This window comes from Scleropages formosus, chromosome 19 (genome assembly GCF_900964775.1).
Source record: "Scleropages formosus chromosome 19, fSclFor1.1, whole genome shotgun sequence".
Taxonomy (NCBI): domain Eukaryota; kingdom Metazoa; phylum Chordata; class Actinopteri; order Osteoglossiformes; family Osteoglossidae; genus Scleropages; species Scleropages formosus.
This window is the reverse complement of record NC_041824.1, coordinates 22,616,197-22,628,454: the sequence shown is the minus strand read 5'-3', so window position 1 is coordinate 22,628,454 and position 12,258 is coordinate 22,616,197. Positions and strand designations below refer to the sequence as shown.

Genomic DNA, 12,258 nt, shown 5'->3' with positions numbered 1-12,258 from the left:
GCTTCAACTTGTTTAAACTGAGCATTAATAACTTTTTTGTCATTGTAAAATGGCATCATTAGATGTTCCAGAGAGGGGGGCATGGCGGTGCAGCAGGTTTTGCCAGGTCCTACTCTCTGGCGGGTCTGCAGTTTGAGTCCTGCCTGGGGTGCCTTGGGATAGACTGGTGTCCCGTCCTGGGTGTGTCCCCTCCCCCTCCAGCCTTGTGCCCTGTGTTGCTGGGTTGGGCTCCAGTTCACTATGACCCTGCTTGGGATGAGCAGTTTCAGACTGTGTGTGTGTGTGTGTGTGTGTGTGTGTGTATACATGTTCCAAATGACAAACAGTAATAAAATTTATTCGAAACCAAAATAATAAAAAGATGGTCCTTCTTCTATTACCTGACTAATTTGCCCACAGTTTATGTATGCATGTCTGTATCTACTCTGTAATGGACTGGCATCCCACCCATGGTGCACCCTGCATAACCTCTAGACTGCAAATCTGTACAATGAGAAAGGCTACTGACAGTGAGTGATGAATGAAAGCTGAATGAAACTGAAAAAAAACTGCAAGGTACCTCAGCTCTTTTATTCTACCAACTTATGATTTTAGACATGCCATTATTGGACTCAGATTGATTCATCTACCCAAAACTCTCTCAAAAAGGATCTTGCAATTATATAGGTTAATGATTAAGTTACAGGTGGGATTCAAACCTGTAACCTTTGGGCCCAAAGGCAACAACTAACTACTACGGTACCAGCCACCCCCCTTTTCTACATATTTCACAAGATGTGTTGCGAAACAATATGAGAAACCCCACACGAATGACCCGTTGCAAGGGGGTCCGTTATGCTTTTAAATGGAAAATCCTCCGCATAAATAGTTAAAACTACGCAATACGGATAACGTCTCGCTCGCCGGGACGGTAGAGATTTGATTGAGGTGCAGCGCCATCTGGTGGTCATGTGCAGGAACACGAACTGGGGGCAACGTGAGCCAAGCAGCGTATCTGCAGCGCGCTAAAGGAGGTAAAACAGTTGCGCGATCTCACTGCCACTTATGTCACAGTGAACAGATGTTGAGTAGTGTATCTAGCAGTGTAAATCAGAATATGGTGTGTGGGCTGATAACACTACATAGAGTTCATTGGAAGTCGCTTTGGACAAAAGCGTCTGATAAATAAATAAATGTAATATAATGTGATAATGTGATCGAGGAGATGGACCAGGTTGTCAGTTCAAAGAGGGATCGGTGATGCAGCTCAGCTTCACATGGCGCTTAACCTGAATAACTATGCATTGGCTGCATACATTCAATGATTTGTAGTTAAAGTCACTTCGGGGTTGGAGCGTCGGCTTAGCTATTAAATTATAGCAGTAAATATCTGCTTGTAAGACATACACCAAGAACCATTGCTTTTCCTAACACAGTGACAGCAAATCTTGATGATACCCATGTGCCTCCAGTCACACTTACGGAGTGTCAAGTTACGGAGCGTCAACACGAACCTGATATGTTTACATATAAGGGACCTTTATTTCCATCAGGTTTTCAGGTTTTAGGTACAGGATTTGATTGGGAACGCCAGAAAAACGTCTTTGTAATACAGCGGCGCATCCCACTAGTAGTACTCAGTACTGTGAACAATAGTGATATGATATCAGTTCTGTTAATCATGTTTTTTTTCTGAGTAACGGAGTTGACAGTGCGAAAGCATTTGTCCCGCAGTTTTTGAAAGGCAGCCTTCTGTTTCTCTCCGACTGCAATGCAAAGCTGTGTACACATCGTGAGTGTTTTGATGCGAGTATAGCAACCTATAATATACTAAACATTCCAAGTCATGCGTCCTCTCCCTTCGATACAGCCAAATAAACGTTAAGTCCATCCCCTAGAAATTTAATGTCATTGGCTAATCAGACCGCTCACATCTCGATGCATGCTGGGAATTGTAGTCTTTATTTGGGGTCCTGTTCCCGTACAGTGCAATCGTGTGAACTACAGTTCCCATATTTCCAGGAAACCACGCTGTCCTGTCAATGTTTTTGTTATTGTTGGTGAGTTGGAACAGCTGACATACTGAGGACGAGAAGTTACTTGTGTGTATCATATGTTATTTCAGCGTAGCCGCAAAAATAAATGACAGTCTGTTCTGTACATTTTTAGACAGGAAAAGAAATCTGCGAGAGGTGAGTATTTTAGTGACTTTGTAATCATTTTGTCTGTGTCTTAATGATTCCACTTGGACAGAAAATGTATTGTGCAGCTTTTGAGATGCGCTTCGGGAGACCAGCGAAGGAGCGCCGTGCAATCTGGAGAAGCACTAACATGAACTAACAACACACCGAACTAGGACAATACTGCCTGCGCTCAAGGCCTGCTTATGATCTGTCGTCCTCCCGTATGTGACGGGCTGCAAGGAGAAAATGTCTGCTGAGGAGCGAGCTGGCGTGTTTACATTCCATCTCTGTGGTTACGTTGGAGCTCGCAGTTGTTGCGCCGTTGTGTCGTTGCGCCGTCTCGTGCGCGGACACGACGAGCTACGTAACGGCGACCTCACGTCAGCATTGCGATGACAACAGAGGCGACAGGTACGGTACGCTTCGCTTCTGGCCGCGTGCGCGTCGACAGGAGCGGCCCGCGCTCCGCGTCTGCGCATTTAAATCCCCGGTGACTCCTGGTACTCCGTGTCCCTGGTACCTGACCGAGAAACAAACGCCGCCGTCATTCCTTCCGCCGGTGTATTGGACCGCTTATCGTTTTTACCTGCTTTTAGTAACTATAATAGTTTGTGATTCGACTACGGATTTAGTTCTACTCCTGCACGCCTGTTTCTGTTATTTATTCTGCTTAGCCCGTGTACATTGATTTATTTAATATTTTAATGTATACTGGCCCGCGTGGTGGTGGTGGGCAAGCGGTTCTAGTGTGTGTGTGTGTGTGTGTGTGTGTGTGTGTGTGTGTGTGAGAGAGAGAGAGAGAGAGAGATATGTCCCTTGTGACCAGCGGTGTAGGGTGACGCTCCTTCAATTCCCACCGAGTGTTTTCTCACACCACAAATAGTGCTGGTGTGTTTGCAAAGTGCCGTTCTCGCGCACTCATGTGCTGTGGCCCCCCGTGTGTTTTTCTGTGAACAAGACTCCTCCGGTTACACGTGTGCCCCCCCTTCTCGGAACACTTATTCTGAGACCCCCTTTCACAACACTTCACCTTTCACCCGTTTCTGCCACACACACCCATGTAAGTGAATTTAAAAGAAAATAAGAGAAAGTGCTGCAAGTGTTTAGAGCTGCTGCTTTTGGACTCAGATCCCGCCTCCAGCACTCAGGAGTACTGTACCCTTGAGCAAGGTGCTGTACTTACCCTGAATTACTTGCGCAAAATCACCTGAATTGCCCAATTAATTGTGACTTTCTTGGGAGAAAGGTGTCAGATAAATGTGAAGAAAGCTGGTACACTTAAGTTAAACACACCCATCATCTGGTTAAAGAGCATATTCAGCTCTACTTTTTTTAGGAAAAAAAACCTCAGTCTCAGACCTCGTGAATTTAGAAAGCATGAAGAAAGCATGTCCTATTTTCGATTTTTTTTTTTTTTAAAATTCTATTTCTGGCCAAAGACTGATGAGGTTTTCATTAAATCAGATGGGAGTGAGGCAGTTTTTCTGTTCCTGTCTAAATACACACACACAAAAATTAGCCATCGATGTGGATGCTATTTACTTTATATCCATCTATTTTCATAAACTGCTTGTCATGGTCAGGGGGATACAGAGCCTGTCCTGGAATCACTGTCCACAAGGCAAGAGGTTTGAGTCCTAGATGGGTGCCTGTACATTGCACATTGTAGGGTACACACATACATGTGTGTGGCTATCCTGCAATGTGCAATGTGCAATTATACTATATATAATTTAGAATTTTTATTCCCATCCACACACAGTCTGAACTGCTTGTCCCGTACGGGGTCACGTGGAGCCGGAGCCCAACCCGGCAACGCAAGGCATAAGGCTGGAGGGGGAGGGGACACAGCCAGGATGGGACGCCAGTCGATCACAAGGCACCCCAAGCAGGACTCAAACCCCAGACCCACTGGACAGCAGGACCCGGGCCAACCCACTGCACCACCACACCCCCTATTCCCATCTATATAAATTAAATATGATCATTGTATTCATTGTACCAATGTGTAACAGCAGCCTGCCTGTTTCCGGTACTTCTGCATACGGCAGAACGTTGCTTGCCTTTCTGCATGATCGCCTACTTTGTGTCAAAATTTACAAAACACAGCATTTACAAAATACTGTGAATAGCTAGTGGGATCATAGTGAATCCTGAATTTTTTATGGTCACTGTGTTGCATATTTATCTGTCAGAACCCTTTTGCATTTGGACCTGAGAGTGTTAGAAATCAGTACCATGTACAGTTGTGTAGTATCTTGTCATTTGTCTCTGTGGGGGTCTCGGTGTTGATTAATCCCAAAAATATGTGCGGTTTATGCCGGATAAAGGTAAAATGGGACACAGATATTATTTTGGCCGATGTGTTTTTATGATTTTGCTTTTTTCTTCGGGATAGGTGAGAAGTTTGCTCATGTAATTCTTCTATATTCAAAGAATCATCTTGCCAGATAAAGTAATACTAATATTGGAATAGGAATTTTCTTCAATGCATGGTGTGGCATGATTGAAAGTCACTTCTGCCTATTTCTCATCTTTGTCAATTTCTCTTGGTCCTCAGTTGCAATTGCAAGCTATTTAGACAACATGGAAAAGACATGGAAGGTGGAGTTCCGCAATGTCGGGCAAAGCTACTTCCCACAGAGCAGAGTGGAATGCCACTACAGTTTGAGCCCCCAGCATATGTGGACCAGCAGTGACTGGATTGGGCTTTTTAAGGTACAGTGACTCATTATTAAAATGAAAATGTACAATTCTTACATTTCACGGTTCCAAGAAGTCTCTAGTTTGTTGTGTGTGTGTGAGAGTGTACGTGTGTTATGACCTAATTTTAAATCTTTAGCCGCTTTTTCGAAGCTGTATTTAGAAGATCGGAAGCCTCAACTTGTTATTTTCTTCATGCTGTGCCCCATCTCAGGTGGGCTGGTCCTCCGTGAGGGATTACCACACTTTTGTCTGGGCGGTCGCACCAGCTGGGTACCAGGAGGGAACAGCTGTGAACTGCTGTGTGCAATTCCAAGGTACTGCTGTTGGGTAGTTTATTTTTTTTTAACAAGTCTGCTGTCTAAAATGAGCCCACCTGCTGGTTTAAAATTGGCCGTGCGGTACTTGTACGGAGCGTCTGCTGGTGCAGTATTTGTGTGGAAAGCGCAACCGGCCTGATGAAACGGTTTTGAATGAAGCTTCGCTGCGTTCTGCAGTGGGGTCAGTGCGGATGCGGGACCATGAAAACCTGGATAGTACAGCGGTCATTAAAATGGATTTTGACACAAAGAGAGTATCCTGTGGGAGATTGTTAGATTACACGCTGTAAAGACAGCAGACAACTTTATATGCGCCAGGAGTCATTTTGTGTTCCTCTGTGTGTGAATTAATGTACCCTTTTGTCGGACGATAAATTAATTTGTCAGAGAAGGTATACGGTGTAAAGATAAAAAGGAGAAAAGGAAATCTAGAGACAAAGGCTAAGAAGGCTGGACACAGAATGACTGATTTGCCCCTAAAATGAGTGCGAGGCGACTGGATGCGATGACCACACGGATGTGCAAACTGGAGAAAATCCCATTAAAGAATTCTATTAATAGTACCAAGTTGCTCTACTAAAGCAGATACTTAGCAATCAGCATTAAATTATTAACATTTTTGCTGTTTTATATTATGAATATTGCTCCTCCTATTATTAAGGATATTTTTAGTATGTGTGCCAAAATTCACACCTCTGCTGTTATTGCAGAGCTGCTGCATCTAATGTTAAGGTGGGTAACTGCAGCAAACTGGAAGTGCGGGATTTTTTAGCAGATCTCTCAGGATGTGTTTATGTTTGTCTCACTCACTGCTTCCTAGATAGTGTTCGGGAGTCATTTTTATGGTCAGACATTGCCGAATTAGCATTGTTGTGTGTGTTCTTACCGCTTTTAAGAGCTTTAGCGGTGTAAATATACACAGCTGTAGCCCGGCCACACCCAGAGTCCCACACTGACAGCCGCACCTGGGGGTTGCTCTTTAAATGGACGCCAAGGACCAGCTGCGGCCAACCAACTAACAGAAGACCCTCTACTAAAGGGTGGACTTTGACAAGGGTTCGGAATTTTAAATTTAGGAGAGCTGTTAGAGAAAAGGTATCTTGAGAGTTTGTCTTGTTGACACTGTTGACAGTTTGTATTGGATGGGACAAGCGGTTCTGAAAATGTGTGTGTGTGTGTGTGTGTGTGTAGTATAAAGGATGTGAATTTGTGCTGGCCTGAAAGCCATCTCCTTTGTGATTTTGCTCATTTGGTTAGAGTTTTTTATTCGGGTTTGGCAAATATGGATGCTGCTAATACCATTTGCATGAAACCACTCACCTGGTCACTCCTTGAACCCATCACATCCTGGCATCTCACAACATGTTCTTGAAAATGTTGGAGAAAGAATGCAGATGTTGCTGAGGAATCCATCTAACAGATGTTTACATGCCAGCAAACAGATGTGATGTTTGTTTTTTGAGGCAGTATTAATAGTCTCCTGTGTTGAGAGTCTGTTGATGTACATTTACACTTACATTTACATGTATACTCCTGCAAATATGTGTGTCGATTTTTGCGATGCTGTCACTGTCCTGAGTCCACCGCTGTGGTCACTGACAGTCTGTCCCTTCTCCTTACCACCCAACATCCAGCTTCTTACCTCCCGGGCCCCAGCACAGATCCCTTCCAGTTTGTCTATGTGGACGGGAAGGGGGCCATATGCGCCCGCAGCTCACACTTCACCTTCTGCGCCCCAAAACCGCTGGAGGACCTGGTGACCCTGGAGGAGGAAGGACACGAGGAAGAGGAGGGGGCGGACTTGCTGCTAGTGGTCCCCCGGGCTGAGCTGCTGCAGGTGGGGACTGGCGGGTGGGGGTGGGGGCACACAGGGAACCATTTTGCATGTGCAGCAGAGCAGAGAGGCCCCCTTTTCCAGGGCCGTGGGGAAGATGCAAATGAGCGGTAATAAAAAGGTGCAGGGAAGGGACTGAAATATAGGATGTAAGAGAAGATGAATGGAAATAAGGTGCTACAAGTGTTTGGGAATTATTCAAGTATTAAATTGAATTTGCTGGGTGACTCATTACTTCTTCGTTGGCTGTGACGGCGGGGCCAATGCACAGAGCCGCCTGGAGGAGTGTCTGCGGGAGCGTTCCGAGCTGCTCCAGGCCCGGGAGGTGGCAGAACGCGCCCAGGAAAGGGAGCGCCACCTCAGAGAGAGGGCCAAGGAGGACTGGGACCGTGCGAGAGGGGAGCTGGAGGAGAGCATCGCCAAGCTGAAGGAGAAACTGAGACAGAGCCAGGAAAAGATAGAGGAAATGGAGAAGAAACAGCAGGTTTGGCAGCTGCAGCCGTCGTCACTCTGTGGCGGCAAAGCCTCCGCTAGGCCTCCACATGGTGGATTTATCCTACTTCTGTTTTGGAGTATGTGAGTCATGTGATGTTGTGGTGCGGGTTTGACCTGTGAGAGATGGCACTCGCCCATTTCACTCTGTTTGTTTGTGCTGTTTTGACGTTATGAAAGTCTACTAAGTCGAGCACAGAAACGGGCAGCACGTCATGCGCTTCGCCGCTAGGGCGGTTTTGTACTATTAAGGCCAATGCTTTCATATCACATGTCTTGTCAATAAAATCCCACAGTTCTGCTTTAAAGCTTAGCAAACCGTAGCTGTCAAAGAACTGGTGCATTTTTTGCAAACCTGATTCATATTTGACTTCTTTATGCTCTAATTGGTAGATGGAATCGTCAGAACTGGAATAAAACTTGATGAAAACTAATAAAAGGTCTGTTTCCCTGTGTTCCTTTCGACAGGAGGCACAGTTCTCCCATGAGGCGATGATCATGGAGAAGGACAGCCTTATGGCGCAGATCATGGAGAGCCAGCAGCGGATCAAAGCTCTGGAGGATGAAGCCAAAGCTCTCGCACATAGAGGGACCGAGAAGGAGGCCGAGCTGGAGAGGTGAGGCCCGCGTCTGCGCTCCTCACCGATCATTGTCCCGTCACGCTGGTGCCAATCTGCGTCCCTCTGTATGCAGAATGAAGGAGAGGATTAAGAAGATGACTGCACAAAAATGGGAGGAAGAAGAGGAGAGGAAAACTCTGCAGGTAGAGCTAACCACACAGTCCTCCCTATAGTGGCAGCAAACTCAGAAAGCACCTACACACAACCTTGACCTCACCAACCCCGCAACCGGCAGCTGTATGTCCTCGTTTTGACCTGCCCTTTCAGGACAAGCTGCAGCAATCTGAGGAGGAGCTGCGCAGCCTTGCGGCTGAGTTCCAAGGCCTGAGGAGCTCGCTGGCGCAGAGGGACATGCAGGCCTTGCAGCTGCGGGACACCATCACCACCCTGACAAGCAAACTCCATGCTGCGCAAAAGAAGGAGGTGAGGGGTACAGGGAGCTAAAAGCAGGGGTTCACGGAGCCACCAGGGCAAACGTTAAGTGACCTGGCTGACCGCATTCGCGCTACGTGCAGGCAGAATGCGAGGCAGCCCTGTGCGAGCTACAAAGCCTGCAGGAGCGGCTGGCCGCCAGCGAGCACACGGCGGAGGGCCTGAAGGCAGAGCTGAGCGCCATGGCGGCCAGGCGGGACCAGGCTCAGGCCGAGGTGCACCAGGCTCGCCTCCAGGCCGCCCAGCTCACCTTACAGCTGGCCGAGGCCAGCCTAGCCCTGCGCGAGGGCCGCGCCGCCTGGGCCCAGGAGCGGGAGGCCCTGCAGCAGAGCGCCCAGGTGAGAAGATTGACACATCATGGCGACGGAGTTGATCTCCACAGAAGATTGACCCTTATGGGTCCAGAAGCTCCTTCTCAGCAAGAAAGGCTGCTGGGCCAGGAACAGCTGTACAGGCCCAAGATTTGTGATGAAAAGTTTGCTGATTCACACTCAAGGAGAGTATCTGCAGTTATGTACACTGCCTAGCACAGGGATTCTTCGCTTTACGATGGGGTTCCATTCTCATGACCTTGTTGTAAGTTGTTGTGTTCAGAAGTTAAAAATTACGTTCAGGTGGTCACATGTTCCAAATTTATTTTTAGTTGATGCTTTTCTCCAAAGTGACTTACAGTGTTATGCTACTTGCAGTTATTCACCATGGATACAGCTGGGTAATTTTACTAGAGTAAATAGGATAAGTACCTTAATTAAAAGTACAACAGCTGGAGGTGGAATTCAGACCTTTGGATCTAAAGGCAGTAGCTGTAACCACTACACTACCAGTGACAGATGTCATAATTGAGGACTACCTGTACGTATTTCTGCATCGGTAAAAATATTCCTCACATGGTGAGGCTTCTGCAAAGCAAACACAACAATTGTCATAACTTCCTTTGTCCTCACAGAGTTAAATCTTAGTAGATTCTGCAACATTTCTCGGGCAAACTTGGTTTAACGTCCCCAAGTGAGTTTGGTGGGGCGCTGGCTCTGTGTCCAACCTGCTGTGTTTCCCGCAGGCAGACAGAGAACGGGTGGAAAAGCAGAGTGCGGAGTTACAGCGGAAGGAGGAGTGGCTGCAGGAAGAGAGGATGGAGAGGGAGAAAGTGGAGGTGGAGCTGGGAAAGGAGAAGGACTGCAGCCGGGTACGTGCTCAAGCAGATGTAGAGCTGGACCAGCGCATTCTGTGAGCAGACGCTCAGACCTCTGCCTGTGCTTATAAAAAATGTGCCACAAAATTAAAAGAGGCGCGCACGCGCACACACACACACACACACACACACACACACACACACACACACACACACACACACGCAGTTTTCTGTGCACAGTAAGGCTGAAGGTTCCTTCACCTCCAGGTCCAACTGAGCGAGGCACGCAGGGAGCTGCAGGAGCTCAAGGCCAGCCTGAGAGTAGCCCAGAAGGAGAAGGAGCACCTGCTTCTGGAGAAACAGGCAGGTTCTCCCCTTTGACACCCATACTGTTGTGCTTGTCCACACACACCCTTTGTGAGAACAACACACAGGGTCAAGCAGCACATTCATCACCAGCCTTAATGTCTTCTATATGCTGGAGCTCTCAGTGCTACATTTTCAGATTTGTGTGGCTTTTGGAGGAATTTTTAAATAGGATAAATATGTGGAAAGGTACCACCTGCTGTAGCGTCCTTGAGCGAGGAACTTGCCCTGAATTGATACAGTAAGAATTACCCTGCTGTATAAATAGATCAGTCATTTTAAGTAGCTTAACAGTTTAAGTATCTTTGGAGAAAAGCTAAATGAATTGATGTACGTGTAATTTAAATGGTAGACGTGTGTGTGTGTGTGTGTGTGTGTGTTTACTCACACATCTGCATGCCCTCTGCTTTCAGGAGATGATGGACTACATGCGACAGCTGGAGCAGCGGCTCGATGCGGTAGCAGACGCCAAGTGGAGCGAAGCAGCCTTTGCTTCAGTTAGTAAGTGGCAAAACCTCCAAGTCCCTTGGGGGGGGGGGGGGGGGGGGGGCATGTCTTTGGTGTGTTTTCCTGTCCCACCCTGTGTGTCCTCAGGTACAGCCTGGCCAGTCCGATGTGTGTTGTGATTGCAGGTCGTCCCGATAGCCCTGTATCTGACTCTGAGGATGAGAATCCTGAGGCCCTGCGTCACCGCCCCCCTCACCCCCTTGGGCCATATGGCCTGTGTGACCCCCCACCGACAGACGCGTTGCTTCTAGGGACTCCACCACCTTCTCCAAGGGAACTATCCCGGGGGACAGTGGTTGTCAGTCAGCCTGCCCCTCTTTCGTCTCCACGGCAAACGGGCAGCGATACACTGACACACAGCTCAGATTCAGTAAGGAACAAATTTCATGCCTGCACACACACACACACACACACACACACACACATTTTGCACTGTCAGCTTGCTTGTTTTCATAGACAGATCCCATAAGACAGCAGGCATGGTAATTAAGGGTAATTAGTTACGGTTACCATTCCTTCAATAGTAATATTAATTAATGACAGTATTAATAATAGTTACCAGCTCCTTGAATTCCTGCTGCCTTCTGAGTGTCTCTTTCCCTCGTGCCTGTGTTTTTGTCTCAATGCGTTTCTGCATCTCCTGCGGTGGTCCTAGGAGGAGGATCTTGAAATGGGCAGATCAAGTGGACAGAGCTCTGGGGAGGAAACCGCTCTACTCCTGCCGGACCACAGGGATACTGTCCTGAGGTATGCACAGTGGTCACTTGTGGAACCTGACTGTGTGTTTTCCACCTTGCACACAAACACACTTCACAGCAGTGCATTGTTTCGCCGTTATGATGGAAGTTTGAGCAGCAGCACAACTCGTTTCAACCTGGACAGCAAACGGAGAAACCAGTGAGCTGTAAATGGCCGAGGAGAAGAGTTTCTGCTGGTGGGAGTGATTAGATGGGAAGGAGGGAGGACAGATAGGAAGCCATCAAGCTGCTGCAGTGATCTACCATCAGATAGACAGAACATGCATAAGCTAATTTTCAGCATCATTAAAGCGCCTCTTTCATCTTCCTTCCCATCCCTCCCCTTCTCAACTGCAAACCGTGGCCCGAGCCCCAGTGTTGCCACATGTGGACCCTAACTGTCCTCCCTCTGTTTCCCCCCTGCGCTGCAGCGAGCTCGCCGGCAGCCCACTCTGGTAATGCACGGAGACTCAGGAGCACTGCCAGAGGTCGCCAGCTGGAGACCACCAAGTGTTACCTGGATCCCACCTGTTACGTGGTTTTATATGATTTTCACTGTATGCATCTTTACATAAGGCTGTCTAAACAAGTTCAGTGTAAATTAATTTTAAATACCAGCACAAGCTGTGGAGCTCACTGACTTAAGTGAACATGTCCACCCTTCATACACGTACCTCCTTTCTCTGCATATTCCATACACCGATCAGCCACAACATTAAAACCACTGACAGGTGAAGTGAATAACATTGATTATTCGTTACAGTGGCACCTGTCAAGGGTTGGAATATATTAGGCAGCAAACAGTCTGTTCTTCTATGCGGTGGTTAGTACCTACCAAAAGTGGTCCAAAGAAGGACAGCCGGTGAACCGGCAACAGGGTCATTGGTGCTCAAGGCTCATTGATGCGCGTGGCAGCGAAGGCTAGCCCGTCTGGTCCGATCCCTCAGAAGAGCTAA

General features: G+C 47.5%; 1 protein-coding gene across 5 annotated transcripts; it reads left to right on the top strand.

The window, feature by feature from the left end:
- The first annotated feature begins 973 nt into the window (after positions 1-973).
- calcoco1a (calcium binding and coiled-coil domain 1a) lies at positions 974-12,258 on the top strand. Of its 5 annotated transcripts, none has more exons than XM_029246381.1 (15): positions 974-1,013; positions 4,723-4,880; positions 5,080-5,182; positions 6,820-7,022; positions 7,291-7,503; positions 7,980-8,128; positions 8,205-8,274; positions 8,399-8,554; positions 8,647-8,901; positions 9,621-9,746; positions 9,960-10,055; positions 10,472-10,559; positions 10,691-10,935; positions 11,221-11,312; positions 11,734-12,258. In XM_029246381.1, the coding sequence occupies exons 2-15, from the start codon at positions 4,749-4,751 to the stop codon at positions 11,759-11,761; spliced, it is 1,956 nt and encodes a 651-aa protein (XP_029102214.1). In that variant the 5' UTR covers positions 974-1,013; positions 4,723-4,748; the 3' UTR covers positions 11,762-12,258. The 5 variants fall into 5 exon arrangements, with proteins under 5 accessions (XP_029102214.1, XP_029102213.1, XP_029102212.1 ...); XM_029246380.1 differs by lacking the exon at positions 974-1,013 and adding an exon at positions 2,021-2,171; XM_029246379.1 differs by lacking the exon at positions 974-1,013 and adding an exon at positions 2,469-2,573.